Source organism: Rutidosis leptorrhynchoides, chromosome 11 (assembly GCF_046630445.1).
Source record: "Rutidosis leptorrhynchoides isolate AG116_Rl617_1_P2 chromosome 11, CSIRO_AGI_Rlap_v1, whole genome shotgun sequence".
Classification (NCBI taxonomy): domain Eukaryota; kingdom Viridiplantae; phylum Streptophyta; class Magnoliopsida; order Asterales; family Asteraceae; genus Rutidosis; species Rutidosis leptorrhynchoides.
The window spans coordinates 73,838,366-73,865,851 of record NC_092343.1 but is presented as its reverse complement, the minus strand read 5'-3'; the positions used below and the strand labels follow the sequence as shown (position 1 = coordinate 73,865,851).

Genomic DNA, 27,486 nt, shown 5'->3' with positions numbered 1-27,486 from the left:
TTAATTTCCTTGACAAATAGAAGAATGGTAAAATTAAGTGGTAATATGGTGATACTTACGCCAACTATTTAATCGTCATATACAACTATAATAAGTAGTAAATAAATAAAATAACATCGTGTACAAATGGAGGCTACAAGTAGAGCAAACTGCAAACCTCACAAGTAATTGTGACGAAGTATAGTTTAGTTTCTAGAAGAAGAATCATGTGCCCCCTAATTGTCAATAACTGCTAGAAACAAAATATCGCTTACAAGGCTACATGTAGTGAAAACCTATACACCTAATTGTCAATAGTTTCTAGAAGGAATCCTATGCAGCTGATTGCCAATAATAACTTCTAAAAGGAAACCACATAATCCTCATGTGTTCACACTTTACTTTCCTTCCCCTGATTTCTCACTTGAAACAGAAACTTGATTAGTGCTAAATTACATGATGAGTTATTATGACATTCAACATATTCTCGTTGAAATCGAAAGCATCTGTTATGCCAATTTGTCTGTTGAACGAGTCACATGACATAATGACATATAAACCAAGTAAAACTAGAAAAATGTCAATGTGATGGTCACGAAAGTCCCCGACTAAGCTGATTATCGGGATTTCATATAGTCTTCAACTTGGCTTATTTATTCAGTGAAAGTTGTCAAAAGTTCAATTTAGTCGTTCAAAGTTGGATTTATTCGGTTGAAATCGGTCAAATTCAATCAAATACAATCAAAGTTAAGGTTAGTTAACATTCAACTAGTCAACGACCTGACCAATTAATCCCTACAAGGACTAGTCCCCAACTATCGACATTTACACCCATGGTAAGTGACATGAATTATTTATATGAAAATGAAAAAATAGATTGGTAGCAGTGATTATAAAAACTTCAATATCAACATCATATCATAATTAGCTAACATATACCAATTTACTTGGAGAGCAGTATACTTGTAGAACAGCATATGCAACTACAACTATAATCCAATATGGCAAGTCCCCGCAATGGTAGCTTAGTAGTTGAGGGATATGCAACATAAAGCGGTGGTAATGGGTTCAATACCTGCCCCATGTGCCCCATGTCAGTCATTTTAAGTATGAGTTACGCGATTTTCCTCTCACATGTTGGTCGTGGGACCGGTTGTCGTTTTACCCCCTTTTTTAGTCCAATTTGGCACTGTTCACAATTAGCAATTTTTTTTTCAAAGTTCACTCAAACCAATCTATCCATTTTTAGGTAAATGAGTTAAAAGTATTCACCTCTTCTTACATCTGCAATATATGGCTAAAGCACAAATATGATGTCCACAACAGAGGTTCAAAAAGGGTAATAATCATACATGACGAAACATCAAATAGAGAAATACAGAGTTGTGCAACAAGAATCTATTTGAAATGGCTGTAAAATAAACTACAATTTCTAACCACCCCGAGCTTCTCTTCGAGTGGCATCATGAAGCAGCTCAATGTCAACACCATCGGGTGGCAACTGCACATATCGCACAACGGATCCTCTGATAAAACAGTTCCTCACTGAAAGCTGCCATATAACCATAGATGAGCAAAAACAGTATAAAGCTATGAAAATATGTATTGGGATTTCAAATTTAAAATTATCAGGCATTATAAACAGATTATGCATATGATTATCTCAACATTAGGTGTCAAGTAATCTGTTTGGGATCATGTATACCACAGCTGCAACAAAAAACTTGATCATAAATGGGTCAGATGAATTTTCTTATCAGCCCAGATTTCTTACTTTCACTTTAAAAAACTAACATTTTTTAGAAAAATTATAGCATATTAATTATTTTGAACCAAAATGTGTCACGCTAGTAAACATGAGTAACTCATTTAGCAAAAGCACATTCAAAAACTATTTTCTACAAAATTTTCTGTTACAGCCAAGGTTGTAAAAATCGCTAATCGGGGATTAATCGGTCAGGACTAGGGGTATAAAAGATCCGAGCTACTCGAGCTCGCTAAAAACTAGATTCGAGCCAAGCTTAAACGAGCCCGAGCCACAACTTAAACATATTTTGAAGCTCGTTAAATAAACGAGCCCAAGCTCGAGATTGATATGTCGAGATCGAACAAGCTCGCGACCACAATTGAGCTTTTCATTATATACACCAATAGCTATAACTGTTAACTGTTTCTATAATAAATAATATATAACTACATAACATAAAATATAATTAACCCTATTAAATATAATAGTTAAAAAGTTTATAGTAAATCTTATTTATGTAGATAAAAAATATACAAAAATAATTACTTATTATAATTCGATTAAATTAATAATATCAAAAAATATCACGTTATAAACGAGTCGAGCTCGAGCTTTTATGATATCAAATGAGCCAAGCTCGTGCTAGAAATATTAAGCTTGAATCGAGCCGAGCTCGAGCCTAGTCGGGCTCGAGCTCAGCTCGTTTACACCCGAACTAAGAGGGATTAATCGATCAAATCGGGGATTAATCAGATTTTACTTTTACATGTAAATAATAAATTTTAAAAATACATGAAATAAAATCATATCAAACCTAATCAGGAACTAGTTCTTACAAATCTATTACCCAAGCCATTACCCAAAAAGTACAAAAGGTACAAGCCATTACCCATTGTTAATCGCAACGGACAGTCTCTTAAACCGGTAAATCGCCAATTAATCGGCGATAATATCCGATTTCTGCAACAGTGGTGACAGCTGATTATGTGATACCGATCATTATGCAAGCAGTGAATATGACAACTAGATTTAGCCTCTGTGTTTTGTGATACATCCTAGCTAACACTTTAGGGTACGTGTAATAAAAGAACCTGATGACCGTTTACCGTTGTTATAAGTGTACAGCTTGATACTGTCACTTACTTTCTTAACCATGAACATATCTAAAACCAAAATGTAAGTTTTAAAGACTCAATCCCCCTAGCTAAAACACAATCACAGTATAAAAATCAAAACTTTTTATGACTTCAAGAATAATGGCATACGCAAATCACGAGAGAAGTTTTAGAAAAAAAAATTCAATATACAAACGCACGATAGAGTGGAGCTGGGAGCATGAAACATCATTCACCAAAAATCACTTCATAAGAGCCAACAGTATTCAGCAAACTTATCGCCAATTATATGTACAAAAATAGAGTGAACAGACTACTAGTTGTTAGAGAGCTCCCAACGGTAGCCACCCTGCTACCGCCCTCGCCGCCGTCCTGCAGCACCGTTGGCACCACCCCGACCTCGTTCCCACCCTGCCGCCCTGGTTTGTTTCTTTTTCACGCACATTTGAGGACGGATAGATCGGAATATTAGTAGTACCTTCTGCTTGTATACTTGTACATTTAATTATTAATTAATACAGTGGGTCCCAATTTTTATGAGGAGGTATGTCATGGTTGTAAGTATTTAGTCCTAGGTTAGTCGTCGTGCTGATGTGGCAGCTAGTCCTGGTGAGGAAGCTTGTCATGGTTGGGAGCACTGTTATATTTAGCCCTAATTTCAATGTTTTATCATCGACACTATTGCCCCTAAAACAGAATTTTAATCAAATTTTAAATTTTTTCTAGATTCAAGCATATAAAAATGGATCTTACGTGACTAAAACTAAATCAATTTACAGTATACACATTTATCGAATCAAATAATCTATAATTCACATCCTGTACTCATACCATATAAATTATAAAACCCTAATTTCCTAAAAATCAAACGTACCATGTGAGGAAACTTATCCTGATCAACAACTCGAGTGTTTTCAAGTTTGATGTTGAGATATTGATCTACAGAATGAAGCGTTCCTCTTATTGCTAAATCATTCTTCAGTTCAACCGTTACTTCCCTTCCTACTAAATCCTTGAAATACGAGAAGAACAACTGCCAAAAATAAGAAATTAGTTACGTAAATTGATGAATATGATGTTAATTATTTGAAAAGTTTGAAGATTATAGAGATGATTGTTACCATTGGTGTGCTAGGGTTTCGTTTCGAGAGTAACTGGAGTGAAAGAGTTTGTTTTTTAGAGGAAGTAAACCCTAATTTTAAACAGGAGGGGCGGTTGACTATTTTGGTCAATTGCATCAGCTCTCGTAATTTTGCATTACAAATATGTAAAAAAAATGACCACATATTTATTTGACATAATAATAATAAATAATAAATAATAAATACTCCTTAGTACTTGTTTTAAAAAAAAAAAAATATAAAAAAAAAACAAGGAACCATAGCATAAATAAAAGATACAATACATAAGCAGCTCATTTAGTGTCCATTATAACAATTGTTGAGGCTTAAAAAAATACAAGTGAATGCTACAAATAACATAATGAATTAAAAAAGCTTAAAAGCCTAAACAACAATGAGCAATAATCTGAGTATGAAGCTGTAATGAAAAAGATCCAAGCTGCTGTTGTCTTTTAGTAAAACCCTTGGATTCTAGTCCTATATGTAGAATTGATGTGAATAACATAGATTTGCGTTTGATACCCACTCTAAGACCTTAATCTAAACATTCTTTGATATAGTCGTTCAACATGTAGCTCACTATGCCCACTCCGTAGTACTTGTATAAGTATTTATTTTAGAAAAAGTAAATATTTAAACATATTTGGCAATGCTATCTGGTAGCTACTTTTTTTTTTTTTGAAAAGCAAGAATATCATTCACTAAAAAACCACAAACAAAGGGGAACATGGATTACCCCATGCTCGGAGGAAACAGAAAACAAACAGGTTTGTGAGAGACCAAACCCAAACACGAAGCCAAACAAAACGAAAATTACAAAAAAGATAAATAAACACTAGGACTATTTAGCCAAGTAAACCAATCTATCGATCTTCCACGTAGGCGTTGCGAAATCCATTCGAAAGCCTTTACTTGAACCTCGTTAAGTGCTACCGGACCGTTCCAACTTTTATCCCGAAAAACCTTGTTGTTCCGATTCTTCCAAATGTAGTATGCACACACCCATTCCGTTGCTTGCCAAATCAAGTTCCCAATCTTTGATGTTGTGGTCGGGGCATTCCCTCGCAAAATCTCGTTTACACTAAGATTTGAGAAGGAGCCCAAACTCCACCATCTAAAAACCCTTTCCCATAAATCCAAAGAATGTTTACAAAAAATTAAGGAGTGCTCCACAGTTTCGATGTTGTCATCACATAGCGGGCACCGGACACTATGGAGATCAATCCCCCTCTTATCAAGCTCACACCTTACCGGAAGCCGTTTTTTGATTGCTCTCCAAACGAAAATTTCCAATTTTTTAGGAACAAGCTTGTAACACCGGCCATTTTTTTTTTTTAAATACACAGCGGAAGACTTTATTAACAAACACAATATAAGTCACGTCATTACGTTTAAGTTTACACAACGGTGTTACGTTATCACAAAACATTATTTATACAAAAGTCCACATCAGAGTTGGGTTGTCAAACATGTCTTCTGCAATAGCACCCTTCCCGACTAGCAGTACCTAAACCTGCAAGGGGAGAATATGTGGGGGATTAGCGCACCGCTAAATGAATGGAATCTATCTAACAGATATAGCTTAAGTCACACACAAGCTATATACTAACAACAACACATGCTAACTATCAACTAGCATACAATAAGACAATACGAGGATCGGCGGCTTGTACGAGCACACGACTCCTAGCTGATCGGACTTAAGTCTACCGATAGTCCCTGCTACTCAATTCACAGTATAGTTATCCAGATGCAGGGGATGCATCATTCACACTATACTCTACAATCAGTAGCCTATGGACCCAACCTCCCCTAGGCACGGTTGACCTCATACGGACTCTAACCTCTCCTAGGCACGGTCTCGAGTCCCCAGTCTCCCTAGGCCCGACTGGTGTCATTCACACAATGTACACATAAATCACATACAACATTAGGCATACTATATCATTCTAACATGGCAATTTCTACACTATGCATGGTAAAAGAGTCAACCACAGTAGCATGATATGCTACTTAAACTCTATCCGGAGATAGACCCACTCACCAATTACCACCAACTGCTCAGTTATTATTTCTGAGCTTCCTCCTTGTCCTTATAACCTGAGAACAACACAAATAAAGTTAATATACATATCCAATAAATAATATAATTATTTCATACGATTAACTAGGTCATAACACCATATATTCATAATTTTATGAGTCTACATCATGACTCCACTCAATAATGACATACAGGTGCGTGCAAAACACGACATACACACTAAAACTCCTTTTCCGGCCCAAAAACAGTTTGATCTAGTTTCTTAAAAGTTCACCATTAAAAAGTATTCTTTATTACGATTCTAACGATAGTTTATTCATCAAAAACGGAGTTACGTTTTGAAATTTACGCCCGTTTCAATTTCATAAAAGTACTGTAGCAAATAGTGACACTGTAGCAACTCGGTACTGTATCAAATAGTGACACTGTAGCAACTCGTGTACTGTAGCAACTCGAGCACTGTACCAACTCGGTACTGTAGCAACAGTGACACTGTAGCAAATAGTGACACTGTAGCAGTTCGGGTACTGTAGCAAAATACTGTAGCAAAATACTGTAGCAACTGGTTTCGAACACATTCGCTGATTTCGTGAATTTTTCCCCAAAAACTCGATTTTTGAGCGATTTTGATCAAATTTTAAGCACATGAAATCTACTAAACATATATACAACCTATTTCTAACATCAATTGAGCATAACAAACACAATCCACTAAGATTCAAGCATCAAAGTGCATAAAACCCATTTAACCTCAAAATTCAATTTCTAAGAATTAAAGCACGAATTCAATCAATCAAACCTGAATAAATGATGACAAGGATGATATGATTCAGTTCCTAAAGCTTCTTGATTCAATTTCTTACTTATATCAATTAGGGTTTGTGAAGGGTATGAAGTGTAGGTACGTACTTGTTTTAGAATGTTCAAGAAATGAGAAGAAACAAGCAATCTGCACTCTAAATGGGTTATTAAAACCCATACCCCACAACACACGGGTATTTACCAGTTATCTAATATCTGATAACCTTTCGTATCTCCTTTGGCGGTCCTAACGGAGTCCAAATTAAATAAACCAACCTGTTCTGGAACCCTTGTCACAAACTGGTCACAACACAATTATAATAAAACACTAATAAAATAATTAAAATAAAAGCACTTAAGACTAAGCACAAACCCTAAGGGTCAACCACCATCGGAATCTCTTTCTTTCTCAGCTTAGTCACCTTTTGGTCAACCACACGGACCGGCTCTTCCACCAATTTCTTATTCAAATCGACCCTTAAATCTTCTAAAGGAAGAAGTTGTGTTTCATCGTCGACTTTACACTTACGAAGATAACATACGTTGAATGTATTATGAATACCAGCTAACTCTGGTGGAAGATCTAACACCACAGTCTGATCATTCAACACTTCACTGATTAGAAACGGACCAATAAATCTCGGTGCTAACTTACCACGTTTACCGAATCTGATAACCCCTTTCCACGGCGAAACTTTCAGATACACTCGTTCACCCACATTAAAAGTTACCGGACGTCTACGCGGATCAGCATACATTTTTTGCCTATCTCTAGCGGCTTTCAACTTTTCTCTCGCAATTGCAACTTTTTCGGCTGTCATTTGAACAATTTCGGGACCTGCAAACTGTTTCTCCCCGGCTTCTAACCAACAAGTCGGAGTTCTGCAACGACGACCGTATAACATTTCATAGGGCGGCATCCCTATACTCGAATGATATGAATTATTATACGCAAATTCGATCAACGGCAAATGTGTATCCCACGAACCACCGTATTCTAACACACAAGCCCTTAACATATCCTCCAAAGTCTGTATCATTCTTTCACTCTGACCGTCTGTCTGAGGATGATAAGCTGTACTTAAATTCACACGTGTACCCAAATTCTGTTGAAGACTATTCCAAAAATTCGACACAAATCTGGAATCTCTGTCTGAAACGATCGATAATGGCACACCATGTCGACTAACTATCTCGTTTATATACAATTCGGCTAACTCACTTAACGAAGCTGTTTCACGAGTAGCAAGAAAATGAGCACTTTTAGTTAGGCGATCCACTATTACCCAAATCATATCATGTCTTTTCTGAGTTCGAGGTAATTTGGTCACAAAATCCATCGTTATATGTTCCCATTTCCACTCTGGAATCTGTAACTGACGTAACGAACCATAAGGTTTCTGATGTTCGGCCTTCACTTGAGCACATATATGACACTTTTCGACATAACGGGCGATATCTGATTTCATTGTTGGCCACCAATACACTGTTTTCAAATCATGATACATCTTATTACTACCCGGATGTACTGTCAATCTGGATTTGGGAGCTTCCGTCATGATTAAATCCCTCAAATCTCCAAGCTTAGGCACCCAAACACGATTGTTTAAGGTCTTTAGTCCACGTGAGTCATCAATTAAGTCCACTTTTCGTTTAGTCATTTGTTCAGATTTAATATGTTCGTCCTCTAAAGCACAGGCCTGAATGGTTTTTAAGCTGTTAATCAAATCTGAAGTTATATTCAAACGAAGAAATTTCACATTTTCACTTGACTTTTTACGACTTAGCGCATCTGCAACCACATTTGCCTTACCCGGATGGTATTTAATTTCACAATCATAATCTTTGATCAACTCTTGCCATCGTCTCTGACGCATATTCAATTCTTTCTGTGAGAAGATATACTGCAAACTCTTGTGATCTGTACATATAACACAATGGGTTCCATACAAATAGTGTCTCCACAGTTTCAAAGCAAACACTACTACAGCCATTTCAAGATCATGCACTGGATAATTCTTCTCATGAACTTTCAACTGTCGCGAGGCGTAGGCGATTACTTTATCTCTTTGCATTAATACACAACCCAACCCAGCATATGATGCATCACAGTATACCACGAAGTTGTCTGAACCTTCTGGTAAAGCTAACACTGGTGCCTGACACAGTAGCTGTTTCAAAATCTGAAAAGCCTTTTCCTGTTCATCAGTCCATCGAAAGGCTACATCTTTACGAGTCAACTTAGTCAACGGACCCGCTATTTTCGAGAAATCCTTGATAAATCTGCGATAATAACCGGCTAATCCCAGAAAACTCTTAATCTCAGTCAGAGTCTTCGGAGAATTCCAATTCATTACCGCTTCTATCTTTGTCGGATCAACTTTTATACCTTCGGCACAAATCACATGACCCAAAAACTGCACTTCACGTAACCAAAATTCACACTTTGAAAATTTTGCAAATAGTTGTTCACGTTTCAACATGTTCAAAACCTGTCTCAGATGTTCAGCATGTTCACTTTCGGTCTTTGAAAACACTAGTATATCATCTATAAACACAATCACAAACTTATCTAAGAACGGGCGACACACTCTATTCATTAGATCCATGAAGATTGCTGGCGCATTCGTCAACCCAAACGGCATGACAAGAAATTCATAATGACCATACCTTGTTCTGAACGCTGTTTTCGGTATATCTGATTCAGCAACACGAACCTGATGATATCCGGATCGTAAGTCTATCTTAGAAAAGAATGAAGCACCCTGTAACTGATCGAACAAATCGTCTATTCGAGGTAACGGATACTTATTCTTCACTGTTCTTTTGTTCAATTCACGATAATCAATACACATACGCATTGACCCATCTTTCTTTTTAACAAACAATACCGGAGCACCCCACGGTGAAGAACTCGGTCGGATAAACCCACGATCTAATAGTTCTTGAATCTGTGACATCATTTCACGGATTTCAGACGGCGCTAATCGGTATGGAGCTTTTGCAACTGGAGTTGTTCCAGGAACCAATTCAATCTTATATTCAACTTCCCTTACCGGCGGCAGACCTGGTAACTCATCTGGGAACACTTCGGGAAATTCTGATACTATCGGAATATCGGCCACTGTTTTCTTTTCTTTCTTTGCATCAATCACATATGCAAGAAATGATTCACAACCCTTTGCCATCGACTTTTTCGCTTTCATCATGGTTATCAACAGAAAATTATACCCTCCCCGCTCCCCTCGGGCCACAACACGGGTTCCATCGGTCGAACGAAAGGTAATCATTTTCCTATCACACTTAATATTAGCCCTAAGCGAGCTCATCCAATCCATTCCTAGTACTACATCAAAGCTAGGAATAGGTAACACTAAACAAGTCACCGGGAAAGACTTCCCTTCGATCTCTATACAAACCCCAGTCACATAGGTTGTGACGGGTGTGGTCTTACCATCAGCTACTTCTACACTAACCGGCTTGGGTAACATAGTAGCTGGTAAATTCAACTTAGCACAGAAATCTAGGGACATAAAACACCTATTGGCACCACAATCAAACAATACGCGAGCAGGTATTGAGTTGATTAGAAACATACCGGTGATTACTTCGTCGGTTGCCACAGCATTTTCCACCGACATCTGAAAAGCTCTAGCCTCTGCTGTTGGAGGGTTCTTCCTCTTCTGCCCACTCGAGGCAGTTGACCCTCCAGCTGATGCTGAACGCGCCCCTGACCCTGCCCCGGAACTACCACTCTTCGACGGACAACTAATTGCACGATGCCCTGGTTTGTGACAACTCCAACACACACTATTCGGATACGGGCATACTGAAGACTCATGCCCAACAACACCACACTTTAAGCATCTTCTTGTAGCCTCAGAACACTGACCACTATGAGAAGATCGACACATGTGACACCAATTCCCTTTACCTGATCCAGATCCAGTACTACTCTGACCACTTTTACCCTTCGATTTAAACCCACTAGACTTCTTGAATTTAGATCCTGATTGACCAGATACTTGCCCACCTTGTTATAGCACATTACCAAACATTCTGTTTCTGGCAGCCTGAACATCACTTTCTACCATCTTAGCCATCACAACAGCTTGAGACAATGATGTAGCTGTTCTAACAAAAGTTCTGTACTCAGGCAGAATGATATTAATAAAATGCTGGATACGAGATGCTTCGTCTGGCACCCATTGTTGTACAAACCTCAGTTTATCTATAAACTTCTCTACTACCTCATCGATAGTCATTTGAGGTGTCATCTTTATTTCAAGAAACTCAGTCTTGATTCGGTTCATATCAAATGGATTACAATATTGTTCACACACCTTCCTATGAAACTGCTCCCATGTGATCATACTCACTTGTTCTTTTGATATACTAGAAATCAAAGAATCCCACCAAATCATAGCCCTACCTTTCAACAGTCTACTAGCATATGTTACCTTCAGCTTGGGTTCACACTGACACGCTTCAAATACCCTTTCAACTTCTCGCAACCAATTGAGAGTTACAGTCGGATCAGTACTTCCAGAGAACTCGGAGGGTTTGCAATCACGGAAGTTCTTATACGTACATCTTTTGGGTGGTTGCATGTAAGGTTGATGGAACATTTGCATTTGGTATGGATTCATCATCATGGGATTTTGGTAAGTAAAGGTGTTTTGTGGTGGCATATAATATTGGTTAGGTATTTAATTCTGAAACTGGTTCTGGGGCACATTAGGTATCGTTTGGGATTGCGCGGTTGGAAATCCAGGTGGTGTATCATTATTTCCAGAATGCCTCGCCAATTCAAGCTCATTAATTTTGTCCTCAGCCTCTTTTAGCTTGCTTTCTAACTGAAGGATGTAACTACTCTGATCATCATCCGACTCAACACCTTCTTCTGGTGCTCTGAATGTTTCGGGGTTAGATGGGCCAGTTGCGTTTCTATCAGCCATACCTGTGCTACAAAACAGCTCACACAAAAGCTTAGTGGATAATAGTTAGTTCAATCACAACTAACACACGTATATCCTATTTTCACTTAGCCCCCACTCCCACAGACATGTTTGACTTGCCTCAGGGTTTGGGAACAAAATACGCGCACGTATTTCCTGCCAAACCATGCTCTGATACCAACTTGTAACACCGGCCATTTTTTTTTTAAATACACAGCGGAAGACTTTATTAACAAACACAATATAAGTCACGTCATTACGTTTAAGTTTACACAACGGTGTTACGTTATCACAAAACATTATTTATACAAAAGTACACATCAGAGTTGGGTTGTCAAACATGTCTTCTGCAATAGCACCCTTCCCAACTAGCAGTACCTAAACCTGCAAGGGGAGAATATGTGGGGGATTAGCGCACCGCTAAGTGAATGGAATCTATCTAACAGATATAGCTTAAGTCACACACAAGCTATATACTAACAACAACACATGCTAACTATCAACTAGCATACAATAAGACAATACGAGGATCGGCGGCTTGTACGAGCACACGACTCCTAGCTGATCGGACTTAAGTCTACCGATAGTCCCTGCTACTCAATTCACAGTATAGTTATCCAGATGCAGGGGATGCATCATTCACACTATACTCTACAATCAGTAGCCTATGGACCCAACCTCCCCTAGGCACGGTTGACCTCATACGGACTCTAACCTCTCCTAGGCACGGTCTCGAGTCCCCAGTCTCCCTAGGCCCGACTGGTGTCATTCACACAATGTACACATAAATCACATACAACATTAGGCATACTATATCATTCTAACATGGCAATTTCTACACTATGCATGGTAAAAGAGTCAACCACAGTAGCATGATATGCTACTTAAACTCTATCCGGAGATAGACCCACTCACCAATTACCACCAACTGCTCAGTTATTATTTCTGAGCTTCCTCCTTGTCCTTATAACCTGAGAACAACACAAACAAAGTTAATATACATATCCAATAAATAATATAATTATTTCATATGATTAACTAGGTCATAACACCATATATTCATAATTTTATGAGTCTACATCATGACTCCACTCAATAATGGCATACAGGTGCGTGCAAAACACGACATACACACTAAAACTCCTTTTCCGGCCTAAAAACAGTTTGATCTAGTTTCTTAAAAGTTCACCATTAAAAAGTATTCTTTATTACGATTCTAACGATAGTTTATTCATCAAAAACGGAGTTACGTTTTGAAAGTTACGCCCGTTTCAATTTCATAAAAGTACTGTAGTAAATAGTGACACTGTAGCAAATAGTGACACTGTAGCAGTTCGGGTACTGTAGCAAAATACTGTAGCAAAATACTGTAGCAAAATACTGTAGCAACTGGTTTCGAACACATTCGCTGATTTCGTGAATTTTTCCCCAAAAACTCGATTTTTGAGCGATTTTGATCAAATTTTAAGCACATGGAATCTACTAAACATATATACAACCTATTTCTAACATCAATTGAGCATAACAAACACAATCCACTAAGATTCAAGCATCAAAGTGCATAAAACCCATTTAACCTCAAAATTCAATTTCTAAGAATTAAAGCACGAATTCAATCAATCAAACCTGAATAAATGATGACAAGGATGATATGATTCAGTTCCTAAAGCTTCTTGATTCAATTTCTTACTTATATCAATTAGGGTTTGTGAAGGGTATGAAGTGTAGGTACGTACTTGTTTTAGAATGTTCAAGAAATGAGAAGAAACAAGCAATTTGCACTCTAAATGGGTTATTAAAACCCATACCCCACAACACACGGGTATTTACCAGTTATCTAATATCTGATAACCTTTCGTATCTCCTTTGGCGGTCCTAACGGAGTCCAAATTAAATAAACCAACCTGTTCTGGAACCCTTGTCACAAACTGGTCACAACACAATTATAATAAAACACTAATAAAATAATTAAAATAAAAGCACTTAAGACTAAGCACAAACCCTAAGGGCAAAATAGGCAACTTACAACTAGCCCGGGTTTCAGTCTGTTACAAAGCTTGTTTCAAAGGGTTGCCTCATGGTGACCGGTTGAAGAAGAACCACTATCATCAAGTAATTTTGCCAATTTGTTCACTGTAAAAATTCCTGAAGTCGCATGAACCCAAGACCATCTGTCCCGTTCGCCATCTGTAACCACTGTATACGCTAGAAGCCCGAGCAACTCTTACAATTCACCATTCGTGCGGCCCATTGGGTTTCCGGCCCAATCTCACACAAATTTAACACCCGAACTGCTGGATATCAACCTGTCACGAACCAAACAGGCCTTCGAATTTTCCAACCTGTACAGACTTTGAAATCTGTCACGCAAAGTAAACGGACCAGCCCACTGATCAGCCCAAAACGAAGTTGATGATCCGTCGCCAACGGTTTTCACGAAAGAATTCTTGAAACTAACGTGAAGATCTTCAATTGAGGTACCTGCTAAAACAATATTGTGTCATGTACTCGAAGTCGGGGAAGGATGAGAATCATTCCCGGACCCCAAGCCACCGCACACACCATGAATACTACGAATTAATTTGACCCATAGAGCATCGGTTTCAGTTTTAAACCTCCACCACCACTTGCCCAACAAAGATAAATTTTTATTTTTAAGCGACCCAAAGTTTAACCCCCCATTTTCATAGGATGCAATAACATCATCCCACTTGACCCAAGACATTTTTGACCCGGTTCCCGACCCGCCCCAAAAGAAGTTTCTCCTCACACTCTCAAGTAATTTTAACACACATGGCGGGGCACGAAAAAGCGAGAAATAGTACAATGGAAGACTATTTAGAACCGACTTAATAAGAACTACCCGACCTCCAAATGACAACGTTCGCATTCTCCAATCCGAGAGCCTACCCTTAATTTTATAGATGATAGGCAACCAATCATTAACTTTTTCCATTTTCTAACCAATCGGTAACCCAAGATAAGTGAAAGGGAAAACACCCACTTGGCAACCCATACGGCAAGCAACATGATTCACCTCGTCCATATCCACACCAATCTCGTACAAACAACTTTTATGAAAGTTGACTTTAAGGCCCGAAGCAAGCTCGAAACACTTGAGTAAATTCCGAAGACTATACGCGTTTTCTCTACTCCATTCTCCCAAAAAAATCGTATCATCCGCATATTGGAGATGAGAAATTAAAACCTTTTCCACGCCAATTTCCACCCCTTTGAACATCCCCTTATCGACGGCCGCTTTGGAAAGTATATTTAAACCTTTCGCCGCGAGGATGAAAAGGAATGGAGATAACGGATCCCCTTGCCTTACACCCCTACTTAGAGAGAATTCTTTTGTTGGAGAGCCATTTACAAGGATAGAGATGGAAGCGGTACTAAGACAAGAGTAGATCCATTTCCGCCATTTACAACCAAAACCCATACATCGCATAACTTCAAGAAGGAAATCCCAATTAAGGCAATCAAAAGCTTTCTCGAAGTCCACTTTGAAGAGGATGCTTTTTTGCTTTTTAGCCTTTAAATAATCAATACTTTCATTGACAATGAGTGCCCCATCAAGTATGAAACGGTCTTTTAGAAACGCGCTTTGTTCCAAACCTATTAGACGAGGGATAACCTTCCTCAACCGATTAGACAAGATTTTCGCAATTATTTTATAATAACTTCCAATCAAACTAATCGGGCGATAATCACCAAGGCTAATAGGATCATATTTCTTTGGAACCAATGTTACAAAAGAGGAATTACATCCTCTTGAAAATTCCGAGTGATTCCAAAACCAAGTAATCGCACTTACAAGATCCGATTTAATGACGTCCCAATAAGTTTTGAAAAATCTCATGTTGAAACCATCCGGGCCCGGGGCTTTTGTACTACCACAACTAAAAACCGCATCACGGATTTCCTTTTCATCAAAGGGTAGTTCAAGATCTTTTGCTTCTTCTCTAGAAATTGAGGGGTAATTAAGATCCTCAAGACTTGGTCGATCAACAATTAGTTCAACAAAAAGGTTCTTAAAATGTTCGAAAATAGCATTCTTCAAATCTTGCGGATTTTCATTCCAAATTCCATTTAAAGACAGACCCCGAATGTTGTTTTTGTTATTTTTTCTTCGGATTACGTTGTGAAAAAACTTAAAATTTTCGTCGCCTTCAAGAACCCAACGCACTCTAGCTTTTTGCTTTAACATTTTTGCTTTAACCCCCTCTTTTTCCAGCCACTGTTTCCTCGAATCACGCCATAACCCATAATCAGTTTCATTTAACAGCCCCTTTTCAGCTCGTAATTCAAATTGCTCGGCTGTTGATTTAAGCGCCTCTATATCAACATCCAAATCTGAGTACCTGTTTTTACTCCAAATTCGCAAAGCATTTTTAACAGACCCGAGCTTGTTCCTGTAGTTACAGTCAAGACGAGTACTGGTCTTGATTTCAGAATCCCACGCATCTCTAACAACCTGATCAAACCAATCTTCATCAAGCCACGCATCAAAAATCTTAAACGGTTTGGGCCCGAAATTTTTTTCCTCCACTTTAAGCATTATCGGGCAGTGGTCGGAATGTTTTCTATCGAGAGCAATCGCCGAGAGATCCGGCCAAATACTTACCAACTTTTCACAAACAAGGAAACGATCTAATTTGCTAAACTTTAGCCCATCATTGCTTACTCCAGTAAAGATCCTCCCACCAAGCGATATTTCGATGTCGGTTTAACTCGATGAAATCGTTAAATTTTTGTGCTCTACTATCAATAAATTCATAGTTTAATCTTTCGTTTGGATCCCGAACTTCATTGAAATCACCACACAATAACCAAGCCTCATTCACACTATTTTCAATAGCATTTGATAACGAATTCCACATAAGGTTCTTACTAGTATCATCATGTGGCCCATATACGTTTAAAATGTTCAACACATCACCCGTACTCTTCCAAACCCCTTGAACCCCAATAGCATAATCAAGAACAATAGGATTGGTAGCTTCGAACACATTGGTATCCCATATTAAAATTTGACCCCCCGATTTCCCAATCATCTCTCTTTGGACAAAATTACAATCACACGAACCCCAAAGTGAAGCAATCCAATTAAAATCCACAAGATGAAGTTTCGTTTCTTGAAAAGCAAAAAAATTTGGCTTCTCATTAGAGATTAAACTCTTCACCCACCCAAACTAATCCTCTTTACCCCCGATTTTGAAACTTCTAATGTTAAGAGAAATAGTCTTCATAGGAGAATTAAAGACGAAAAGGAAGGGAAAGAAATTACTGCTTAAGGCCTTTTGCCTTCCATTTGAGCCCCAACCGTGTACCGTAATCTTTAATCACAACATCATCATTAGAGTCGAAAGATTCCACGGAATTACCTGATGTCGAATTGATTTTCGAGCCAGTACCTAGGTTATCACCTGATTTCGAATTTGAGGAGCAGTTTGCTTTGGATGGTTTCGACCCAGGTTTTTGTTTCTTTGCAGAGCAATGCAGATTCATCATTCTTGATGATGATTTCCACTTGCCTAAATTTGACCAGCTACAATCGCAACTTCTTTGAGGGATAGCTTGCTGACTATTAAGCGGAATGTTGGGCCCAGAAGATCCAGTTAACACTTGCTTACTTTTATATTTTGCTTTAACACCTTTAACATGCCCACTAGGCTTATGGGGCGGCCCACTATTTTTAACGTCCACTTTAACGGGCTCATCACTTCGGTTGTTCCCAATATCTTCAGTTAACACCTTAGGCCCAAACTCCTCAGGCCCAGTTTGCTCGACAACATCCTCCGTACACCCACACTTAACCTTTTCATGTATTTCATTGGAAACATTCTCCTTGGAAGTAGGAGACACGTGAATAAATTTTGAGCCGCCAAGAGTAGGGTTTATAGGAGTCTGACAGTCATTCACGTTTCCAAGACAATCACCACCATTTTTTTCTTCTCGAAACAGTTCGCCTAGATCCCCACACCCAGACTCTTCATCTCCTACCTTTGAATTTTTTGGGATAGGACTTGGATTAATCCGGTCACCGAAAAACTCATTCTGCAAATTTGGACCTTCCAATATGAGTTCTTCATCCTCCGATTCAAAAACAGTATCGTCAATGAATTCTTCATCGTCATCATCATCTTCTTGGTTATCATAAGTATCCTTAATGAAATCATCATTACCACTATTAATTGCAGACTTACTGGACCTTCCATGAACATACCCTTCTATATCTTCATCAGACATAATTTGTATACTGGATGATTTCATATGATTTTCAAAAGCATAAGCTTTAAAAATCACACTCCGAACCGTGACTTCAACACAATCATTTATGGGTAGCCCAACCTTTGTGAGAATAAGAACATGACCGGAAGTCAAATTTTGATTACCATCAATAATGTTGCAATTTTCGAAATCAAGAACTTCCCCCCACTGCTCACCTATATGGTTGAAAACGTCTTTATTCCAACACGTAACCGGCACACCTCTTATTTCAATCCATGCAAGCCTCCCGGAGAATGAGTAGTTTGCATCTAGAATATCAACCTTGCTACACCATTTGTGGATAGCGTGCTCAGCATTGTTAAGAACACTTTTGGCTTCAACCGAAGAGTTGAAAACCCATACCACATCAAGTCCACCAAGGTACTTAAGATCACAATTTATCATACCTTCAGCTTTGCTAAGGATATGAATGGCATTAATAGATTTCCAGTCATGCACAACACCAACAATAGAACGTTTTAGAAGACTGCTACTGTACCCAACTCCTTTAAAAACGTATGTTTCACCTTCACTTCATCGGAACGAGTATTTTATTTGAGAATTTATCCCTCAAATCACGTCTTGTGAGTTTCTCTCTAAGATCTTCATACTTATTCCCCAATACTTCATTGTAACGCCTATCATCCCTAGTACTTCCAGACCAAGCACCTCCAGGGGCATTACCCATCGATTTGTATCCACCGTCATTACGCCTTTGATCTTGAAGCACCCCCTCATTCCTCTTTTTGAAAGCTTTGAACACCTTTATCTGCCTACCTTCGAATTTAATCTGCTCCAGATTATGCAAGTGTGCATCTTCCTTTGATACATTACAGAACCTAGCGAAAGCAAAACGCTCACCGTTTTTTAACCTTTTACCAGCGAGATAAATGTCACGAACATCACCATAAGGCTTGAAAGCCCTCCACAAATCTGATACTCCCCAACTCTCAGGAAAATTGAAGAACATAAACGAAGTTAATTGGATTCCAAATAGCCTTGTTAATCGATCTTGAAGTCCTCCGTTGTAATCATCCCTAACATTTTTCGTGCCTGCCCATTTTTGTTGATTCTCTCTCATCACCCTCTCTCTCCTCTCTCTCTCTCTCTCACACACCCCATCTTTTTCTTAAATATTTTGCTATCTGGTAGCTACTAATTTGTACTTTCTCTATTTCAAAATAATTGTCATGTTTTTACTTTTCAAAGTTTTTATTCTCAACTTTGACTATATATATCTTTGTTTGTGTTATATAATCTTTGATGAAAATTATATGAATTAATTGAGCCTCAAATGTATTACTATATGGCATAAATTTCATTAAATAATATATACTACAAATAAATATATTTAAAGTCAAAGTTAAATAAGACTGACTTTGAAAATTCAAACGGGACAATTATTTTAGGACGGATGGAATAGTTGATATCGGTTAGTTTTAGTTATTAGTTGGTATCTTGTAGCTTTTTATATGTATTTTAATTTAATGTTTGAAATATTACTTCTATTTGCTTTTAGCTTCTAGCTTTCCATTCGTTTAAAAGCTTTAATTTCTTTTATCCAAACGAAACCTATTATTAGACTAGAACTTTTTCATGAAAGGAAGAAGTTAAAATCGTCTAAAAGTTGTAAAAAAAACTACGTACTAACATGCCCTTAAAAAAGAAGTGTAAAATTGGACTATTTTTATTTTATTTTATTAAGCTAACAAAGAGGGCGATTACTTTTACTCAGATGTACATGATATAACTGAGCAATCACGTGATCGTTTTTTCGATACTTTCACTGATCACCTCAAGATATGATGCTAGTAGGCTTGAAATATTGTAACCTCACACTTCGTTATATTCGTCATATACATAATTTTAGATTTTAGAAGGTCGGATGTAGATTCATATAGACAAATGATAGAATGTTCACGATTGCCGTCTCATTGTTTTCGAGGGCCGTCTGCGAGACATAAAAAGGGGTCCTTAAACATCAATTATTTTTTAGTCAAACAGTGTATTCGATCCGTTTGTGAACTGACTAATACTATAGCAGCCACTTGCTTCACGGATTTTCTAGAAGTTATCAACCACAACAATTTTAGTATATATAAAAATATAATAATATGAACGAGTTAATGAATGATAAAATTAAAGGAACCTCTGGTTATGTCACCTTTGAACAAAAGCAAATTTCGGCTCAACACTAATTAATTAAAAGTAGCCTATTTCTTGTTAATTTCTAACTAGTACAAATTCAAACACATTTCGAGCTTTTTTAATAACTATGTAAGTTAATTTTTTATTTTTTTTTAAAAAAAAAACTCTGAATAAATATAATATTAAGTATTAAATATATAATTATACAGAGTTTTGAGCCTTTAAAATTTTCGGGCCTTGTACGACCACACACTTTGCACGTGTCCGAAGAAGCCCCTGAATGTTCAACTCACGTTATACTTCTCGAAATGTACATTACTTTTGTTTTTGAAGTTATAAACACAGATTAACCCTTCTAAAACATGATAAGAAGTTTGTGCACGTAAATATGTTTCAGTGCTCTTGACTCATTACTCATTAAACCATCTCCTACTCATCATTCGAAGCTGGCACGAAAAGGAATTTGGAACCCCTTATGAGCGTCTAAAGTTGTATATTAAGGAGATGGTGCCGGCTTTTGAACCACAACAAACACATTACCGAATAAAGATTTCATCTTTTTAAGAACAATCTAGAAGTAAAAAACATGTGGTTGATCTTACAAGGAGATTTTATGTGGCGCAACAGCTTAGCTTATTATTTCCATATGTTTATGATCATACAAAATTTCATTGTAATAATGCTTATAAAAAAGGTCTATTCATGCTCGTTATTATAAATGTGTTCATGGAGAGCTTAGTTATGTGATATGTAAATACGAAAATGAAAGGTAAATATAAAAGAAATGTATTATATTTGTGAATCTTTTTTATGATGGAAATGAAAGGATAACTCAACGACGTGAAAAGAAATGAAAGGAAACATTAGAGAAATGAAAGGAAATAAAGGAAATTAAAGAATGTTTTTATTTTATATACTTTACATCTAAAAATAAGTCGACTAGAGAAAAAAGTATGTTATTTTATCATAGTGTATAACATTCATTGATATTCTTTATAAATAAGTTGACTCTTTATTAACTTAAAATTTTAGTTCCACCTCTCACCTTCACTTTAACAGTTTAACAAACGTATTCAATCCTGATATTAGATAGCACATAACTCACATATAAAAATCATACCCAAATTCAAAATCAACTAACAACTGAACATAATGTTAGGACAACAATCTTAACAAACTTGCGGGCACAATGAAACGGTTTCCACATGTCCTTTGAGTCATGAGATACAGAAAGGTCATGAGTTCGATCTTTAGGGATGACATGATTTTCTTCAAACCAGTTGAACACCAATAATGGTGGTATATATTGACCCTATAGGGAGGTTTTACCGGATTCGTTCACAGACCTCTACCCGGAACACTGCCCGAATGGATGTGTTCCCGGGTACAGTCGGGTTCGGGTTTCTGCCCGAAGGTGTGTGTTACGTGCAAATGATGAGGGTCGTTGAAATAAATGATCTACTGATGTCAAAAAATAACCGTTAAAAAAAACAATCTTAACACAAACTACCGCTGTATTTAAAATGACTATAATGACTATGAACTCTTATGTCTTTCATTCTCACTTGGATCAATAAAAGTCCAACTCAAAAAGCGCACGAAGATCCTCTCTGTGCCAGCAACTAGCACGCCAAAAAAACACCCCCAACACACCGCGCTAAGGCGTGTTCGTGGCATGTTGGGTCTAAAATTTTGACGAAAACACCGCGTTACAATAGGTCTTGATGTGTCTCATCAATGATTGAGAGGAGGAAACATTTATCAGAAAGTATTTCCTTTGTAATCTTTGCTCACATCAACTGACAACCTAAAAATGATTTGGTTACAAAAATTTCATGAAATTTTAGTTACAAGATGGAGAAAGCAGCTACCACTCGCATCAAGATGGAGAAAGCAGAGTAGCAGTTATTTAACAACATAATCTTAAACAGAATAACAGATCAGATTGAGATTTTTTTTTATTTTTTATCAAACTATCATGAACAAACCAACCATTATGTGAACCTGATTTACCTCTAGTGAACTTTAATTTTCTGTTAAACCTTGTGAAACTTGACCTACTAATAAACCTAATAAAGATGAAGCAGAAAAATCAACCTAATTTATATTAAGTGGGTCAAAACTCAAAAAACCAACTAGAATGACAAAAACACATGAATAGAAAAATCGATGAAATATTATCGCACAAGGCAAATTCCAGAGATCCAGCTACAATATATGTATAAATTCGGTAAGTACATAGTTCGAATCGTACATAGTTCGAATCGTAAACTAAAGAAAATCTTTTTTCACAATTAACATCAATACAGTGCATCATTAGTAAAAATGAAAACACCAGTTATTCAACACTTGAACTTTCTAACTCTAGACAAGTTCTACAATAACAATCTGGGTTTGACCCTTCTACCATGAACATCACTTCCATCGAGCATAACGTTTGGGTGAGTGCGTAACGCAATTGAATGCTTGCTGACCCGAGCCACGTAATCCAACAACTCAGTCAACACGTGTGGACAACTTTCTTCCAAGTAGTCGTACCCATCTGTCTTCATCACAGCTGGTGAAAAAAAAGGTTAAAAAATTCAATTAGATGGTGATCAAAAAGATGGGAACATGTTAAAAAGTTAGGGAGAATTCTACAGTAATAAAAAAATAACGCCTGATCGTCATTCGAGTAACGGTTTTCTAATCCAAACCACCCGGTTAAAACAAGTTATGTTCTATCCGTGATTAATATGGGTCAAGTAAGCAAATAGGCCCAAAACGTGTAGTTTTGATGCGTGCAACTCCTAAATTAATTTATCTTATTAAGGTCATTTGTATAGTAGTATGGTGAAGTATATATGATCATAATTAATGAATTAAAGACTAGAAAAAATGTGGGAAAAGGACCAATTCCTGGTCAACTTAACCCAAACCGACCAGCACAAAACTATTTTCTTCGCACTAAAAATATCCATTTGACCTGAACCTGAACCCATTTTGCCACCTCAACCCATTATTGAAGATCGGACATGCTATGGAGTAGAACAAACCATCTAATCTAATAAAAGAATCTATTGATGACTAGACAGGCCAGACTATTAGGTACCAAAAGAACTTGTTCATGCTCGTTACACCAGGAAATTGAGACCCATACTCTCAAATTTGGGTCAAATGGGTCAAGCTTTCGGGTCAATTGGGTATTGAAAAAAATTAAGCCTTACAATGTAAAACAAAACTTAAAACAAGGTCCAATGAGTTTTTCTCCAACCTATTGTGTCTTATACAAAATATAAATAAACGGGTCAAATGGGTATCAAATCCCAAAGTTCAATAAATAGAGACGGGTCTAAAGGGTCTTGTGAATGGGTCAAATGGGTCGAGCATAACATATTATATCCATCAATTATTCGTGAAAGCATTAATGGTTATATCAATTATTATGTATATTAATTAATATTTTCTTATATATATAATAATAGAGATATTAATAACTAAAACAATATAATAAATGTAAAAAATCAAATGTAAAAGTATATGACCCGTTTGAGAAAAAAAATAAAAAAGAATAATTACAGAAACAGTAACAGAAGATAAGGATTTATAATAACCTCTGAGATTATCAGGCTTAGCAACAAACTTGATACACACGGATTTCAATTGAAGACAATGGTGTTGTTCAGCCAAGGCTAATGTTGTGGCAACCGTATCAACCGAAACGTCTTCACAAAGATTAGATTCACATAGCATTAAAAGCCTCTCTAAACCGTAACGATCAGCAGCCGCAAGCAGATGTTGATACATCAATGTTGAAGCCCATTTTGAATTTAAACCAGTAACCTCTTCCATGTTCGGCAGCTTATCCCAGTATATAAAATGAAGCAACGCCTGAAAGTATCAACGTATGTAAGACAGTTGCAGAAAATATGTATATTTTGTACAGGTCCTCATAAACACTTTTTAATTTTTCTTTATAAAATTAAATGAGTTAGAAATGGATACAAAATCAACCTTATTACAATTATAATCAATTACGTTGACCTGTAAAATATTTGCACAGAATCAATATCATTAGCAATTATACTCAGTATGTTCATATGAAACGACATAAGAGGTTGTATTCCATACGCGTAAAAACCAACTTTGAGCACAGCCCAAATTCACCATTTATAAGTGGCCACCTCTAACTTTCACTAAATATAAGGTTGCAGAACTCGGGATTACTTAGAGAGTACTCGGTTTTTGCATCTCGGGGAATATTCGGTCGGTCAAACTCGGCCAGAATTTGGGATTACTCGGAAAATATGTCAAACTCGGTCAAACCTCAGCCAAAACCCTCGGGAAATTCAGTCAAGATTCGGTCAAAGTCAAACTTGGTCAACATCCAAGTGCTCCCCAAGTTGATAAGTACCCCTAAAAAGTTCCGACTTACTTCGTGAGTAGAGATTTTTGCAACCTTGCTAAATATATTAGCTAACAGGATGGGATAGAAGTTACAATGGTTTGAAAGATTCACATAGCACATTGGATCATAATTTGAACAGTAGATTTGCTTTAGTTAACACAATAATTATTAATGAAACATAAATATAAAAAACAGAATATATTGATTTCTGACAGACTTGACATTTCACCTGCTTTAACCCACACCTTTAGCCCAATTGTATGACAGAGATAAGTGAAGCAAAGTAAGAAAACTTAGTTTTAACAAACTATTTTGATGACTGGCCATAAATACGAAACAAACCTTAAAAACCGATGCCTCTATCTCTTCCACTTTGATACAACGCACATTTTGATCTTTCATTGGACCATAAAGCTGAGCCCTAAAAACGGGCGAGCGAGCTGCAAGTACCAATTTATGAGCAGCAATAGATTCTCCATCTACTTCAAAACAAATATCGGTTCCCTTTCCACATTCTAGAAGCTGCCCGAAATGCTGCCCAATATCTGAAGGTGGCACAGGAATGGAATATGACTTAGGACCCTCTGTGTGGGACCTAACGATGCCAACACAGCAATGTACTTGAAGGCAGTCGTCTTTTAAGTAGTCTGATGTTTCTAAAGAAGATCTTCTAAAAAACCGCTTGTAGCCCCTGCAGCATGCCACAATTATAACCCAAAATAAGAAAGATGTTCATTTAGATAAAATCCAACAGAATTAATTTATAACCAAAACGGTTTTCAACATAAGAACATAAGTTGTAGAACAAGGGCTATTAATTTGGCTTTACATCATAAATTGGTCAAACATGAAATACTGCAAAGGTGGCTAAAAATGGATGTATAGTTTCAGAATCACGCACGACAATTACAACGTCCTGAATTGTTCTATTTTAACAAAATTTTATGCAGTCTAGTAATCTATAGCAATTTACAAAATTAACGCTACTGATAAAGACGGCAAATAAAGGTTAGCGGGTCAACCCAACCCTTTTGATACATTCCTCAATTTGCTACACATAGTTTTAAGTTGAGCACCATATGAAAAACCAGAAAAAAATATATGCATAAAGATGTATAAAACCATATATTGAGGTGATGTTTGGTTTGCGTTTAAAATCATCTAAACCAGTAAACCCTCAAACTAAACAAGGCAAAAAGATTCCTTTTTGCCCGTACTTTCAAATCCCTACTCGAATGTTCAGTCATGAAAGAATTATAAGATTCATTCCTTCATACAAAAACTCCATAGTTAGAACTTGCAAATTTACAGTGGTTAATGGGCGCCAGAAAAAAATGGTTCCTTCATAACTTAAAAGCTAAACTGAGTTTAACGAAATTCCCAAAATCTCATAATACCTACTCTAATGAAAGAATTCATAGCCTTTCATGTGTACCAATTGTGATTTAACAAAACAGATGGATTATGCAACTAAAAAACTATGCAAATTCACCATCAAACCAACAAGGCACGCAATACTAGCTTAAATTGGAAACTCGAAGGGTATTCCAATATGCATACTAAATCTAATTACTGCAAATTTAATTGTTTGGGTAACCTAGTTCTTGTTATCAGGTTATCAGAGGCCATATATACTTACTAACATATATCCCTATTATAACTATAACATAATTCACATATATAAAATTATGATTACATATATCAAACCGAAATTCATAACCAATTAACTACTGAACATAACGATACGACACTAATCTTACCACATACTACCCCTGTATTTAAGAGTATAAGGACCACTTTCCAATGCTCTACCAAAATGACTATGAATCTTATGTCTTTCATTCCCACTTTGATCAATTAAAGTCAACTCAAAAAGTGCACGAACATCCGATCCGTTACTTGCTAATGCAATAAACAACGAAACATAATTCGCATTATCCTCTGAACTCTTGCCATCAGGATAAAAATATATCGCCCATTGATATCCACCAACCATAAACGTATCAGACGCTATATATTTCCCTATACCAATCCCTTTCGATAACGAATACCCCGAAATCTTGAAATCGTGTTCGCCATTCACCGTTTCGGTAATCGAAGTCGATGTCGTCAAGGCAGATGATGATGATGATGGTTTTGATGATTCTGTACACGACCTACCCATTATCGATTCAAATTCAAACCCTAATTATTAACAAAGGGTATGAATTCTGAATTTTCAATTGAATTTGTGGAAATTGGAACGTGATTTGAGAGGATTGGAGGGAGCTGTTGCTTGATCTCGTGGTGTGATTGTGATTTGAGGTAACTGATTGAAGTATTGAAATCTAGGGTTAGGGTTTGATAAAAGTTGGGGAAATTTTTCAACGAACACTTTTTTATTTTAGGCGATGAAATGTGAATTAGTTTGCCGTGAATTTAATAGGTCACTAGATGTTGAAAAATTGATTTTGAATCCTTTATTTAATGAGTCTACTACTAATTAAAGTATATCGTTTGTTCTTTTAAATAATCAATTGTTAGTTGGTAATTTTATTTATTTTATATTTTAAATATAAATATAAAAAAACTTAACTATGCCAATAATTTATCAAAAACTGAATATTGACAGAATTCATTCATATTGATAACTAGTCCGCACCGGTACGCGCGTTGCTGCGGAGCATTTCGGACTGCGTATTCATATTTATCGTAGCGTTGTGTATTTACAGAGGGAAACACGACCCATGTGTTAAGCGCCGTTTTAGATGTCGTTGTGTTAAGCGTTTTTTAAAAAGTATCTGTTTCGAACGTAGTTAGTTTTGTTTTGTTCAATAAATTTTTCCGAGTGTCACGGTGCTGTCTGTAGAGACCCGTCCTAATCCATCCGGACGAAATCCATATCGACTATAAACGATACACAACAGTTGATTT

General features: G+C 36.9%; 2 protein-coding genes across 2 annotated transcripts; both read right to left on the bottom strand.

The window, feature by feature from the left end:
- Positions 1–1,387: 1,387 nt before the first annotated feature.
- Positions 1,388–4,088, bottom strand: LOC139877686 (sm-like protein LSM2). Its single transcript, XM_071865116.1, has 3 exons — positions 3,963–4,088; positions 3,716–3,874; positions 1,388–1,531 (listed from the first exon to the last, which is right to left on the bottom strand). The coding sequence occupies exons 1-3, from the start codon at positions 4,077–4,079 to the stop codon at positions 1,412–1,414; spliced, it is 396 nt and encodes a 131-aa protein (XP_071721217.1). The 5' UTR covers positions 4,080–4,088; the 3' UTR covers positions 1,388–1,411.
- An 18,283-nt stretch (positions 4,089–22,371) lies between these two features.
- LOC139877685 (BTB/POZ and MATH domain-containing protein 1-like) lies at positions 22,372–27,002 on the bottom strand. The gene is made up of 4 exons (XM_071865115.1): positions 26,334–27,002; positions 24,916–25,264; positions 23,780–24,056; positions 22,372–22,743 (listed from the first exon to the last, which is right to left on the bottom strand). Exons 1-4 carry the CDS (start codon positions 26,735–26,737, stop codon positions 22,562–22,564), a joined length of 1,212 nt encoding a protein of 403 aa, XP_071721216.1. The 5' UTR covers positions 26,738–27,002; the 3' UTR covers positions 22,372–22,561.
- Between the last annotated feature and the right edge of the window lie 484 nt (positions 27,003–27,486).

What these genes read in the sequence shown, in the direction of transcription:
- LOC139877686 (XM_071865116.1), bottom strand. Translation starts at nt 4,079, where the DNA reads ATGCAATTGACCAAAATAGTCAACCGCCCCTCCTGTTTAAAATTAGGG. An exon ending in GAAACCCTAGCACACCAATG is followed by an intron (nt 3,875 to 3,962) that starts GTAACAATCATC and finishes TATTTTTGGCAG; the next exon opens with TTGTTCTTCTCGTATTTCAA. An exon ending in AGGATAAGTTTCCTCACATG is followed by an intron (nt 1,532 to 3,715) that starts GTACGTTTGATT and finishes GTTATATGGCAG; the next exon opens with CTTTCAGTGAGGAACTGTTT.
- LOC139877685 (XM_071865115.1), bottom strand. Translation starts at nt 26,737, where the DNA reads ATGGGTAGGTCGTGTACAGAATCATCAAAACCATCATCATCATCATCT. An exon ending in TAGAGGCATCGGTTTTTAAG is followed by an intron (nt 24,057 to 24,915) that starts GTTTGTTTCGTA and finishes TGATACTTTCAG; the next exon opens with GCGTTGCTTCATTTTATATA. An exon ending in TAAGCCTGATAATCTCAGAG is followed by an intron (nt 22,744 to 23,779) that starts GTTATTATAAAT and finishes TTTTTTCACCAG; the next exon opens with CTGTGATGAAGACAGATGGG.